The sequence below is a fragment of the Penaeus monodon genome, chromosome 21 (genome assembly GCF_015228065.2).
Source record: "Penaeus monodon isolate SGIC_2016 chromosome 21, NSTDA_Pmon_1, whole genome shotgun sequence".
Classification (NCBI taxonomy): Eukaryota; Metazoa; Arthropoda; class Malacostraca; order Decapoda; family Penaeidae; genus Penaeus; species Penaeus monodon.
Window position 1 is genome coordinate 27001263 of NC_051406.1, and position 849 is coordinate 27002111.

At 30.3% G+C, this 849-nt stretch overlaps 1 protein-coding gene across 1 annotated transcript in view; it reads left to right on the plus strand.

Annotated features, from left to right (window-relative positions):
• Window positions 1-849, plus strand: part of LOC119586396 (alpha-actinin, sarcomeric-like) — a gene marked incomplete at its 5' end in the record, with an annotated part of 5861 nt that overhangs the window by 1341 nt on the left and 3671 nt on the right. Inside the window, 1 exon segment of the mRNA XM_037935118.1 lies at window positions 545-629. Within this exon segment, the coding sequence (XP_037791046.1) occupies window positions 545-629 (85 nt within the window).

Genomic DNA, 849 nt, shown 5'->3' on the forward strand with positions numbered 1-849 from the left:
TTCACAAAGTGTTTTGCCTCAAGTTTGTTTTCTGTTGAATAGATTTTGCTTTATTCTATGATCATGTTAGTGAGAGACATTTTCTGTAATTGCAATATTTTGTTCATTTGCATCGCTGGACAAGGACAGTAATGGTATATAGATGACAATGGATAAATTTATAGAAAAAATACTGACAATGAAATAGTTGTACATTTCCAAATATTTTATAAAATGAAACAGAAAATTCAGAAATATTGTCATATTACTTTGCACAATTATTTTTTGTTGCACAAGGTGTCCTTGATGTAAGATCACTGCACAACTGCAATTTTGCATGGAAAATATTTTCACAGGATAAGAGTTAAGTTTGCTTAAAATGTGTGAAAATGACATGATGAAATAAATTTTTGTATGTTCTTGATTAAATACATGTTTTATGATTATATCAAATATGTTTAAAGTGATAGGAATATCATTTATAGTTGTCACTGTTGTGTTACCCATTTTGTTTGTATTTACTGTCATCATAAACTCATGTAACTAAAATTGTATTTTATTGCAGGTTATCTCCAGCAAGTGGGGCGAGGTCAAGAAATTGGTGCCTGCTCGTGACAACACACTCCAGGCTGAACTCCAGAAACAGCAGAGTATCCTTTTGATTCAATTACATGCTTCTATAGATGTGCTTTGTTTCAGTCTTTATACTTCTTGTTGTTATTATTATTTTGAAATATATAACTTTAGCTCCTTTAACTCATCAGAGTTTGTGTCATAAGTATTGTTTGGGTAATCTCCTGTAAGAATCACTGCTTACCAGTTTTAGAAAAATAATTTGTTGGAATTACTAAAATCAAATTCAACCCATTC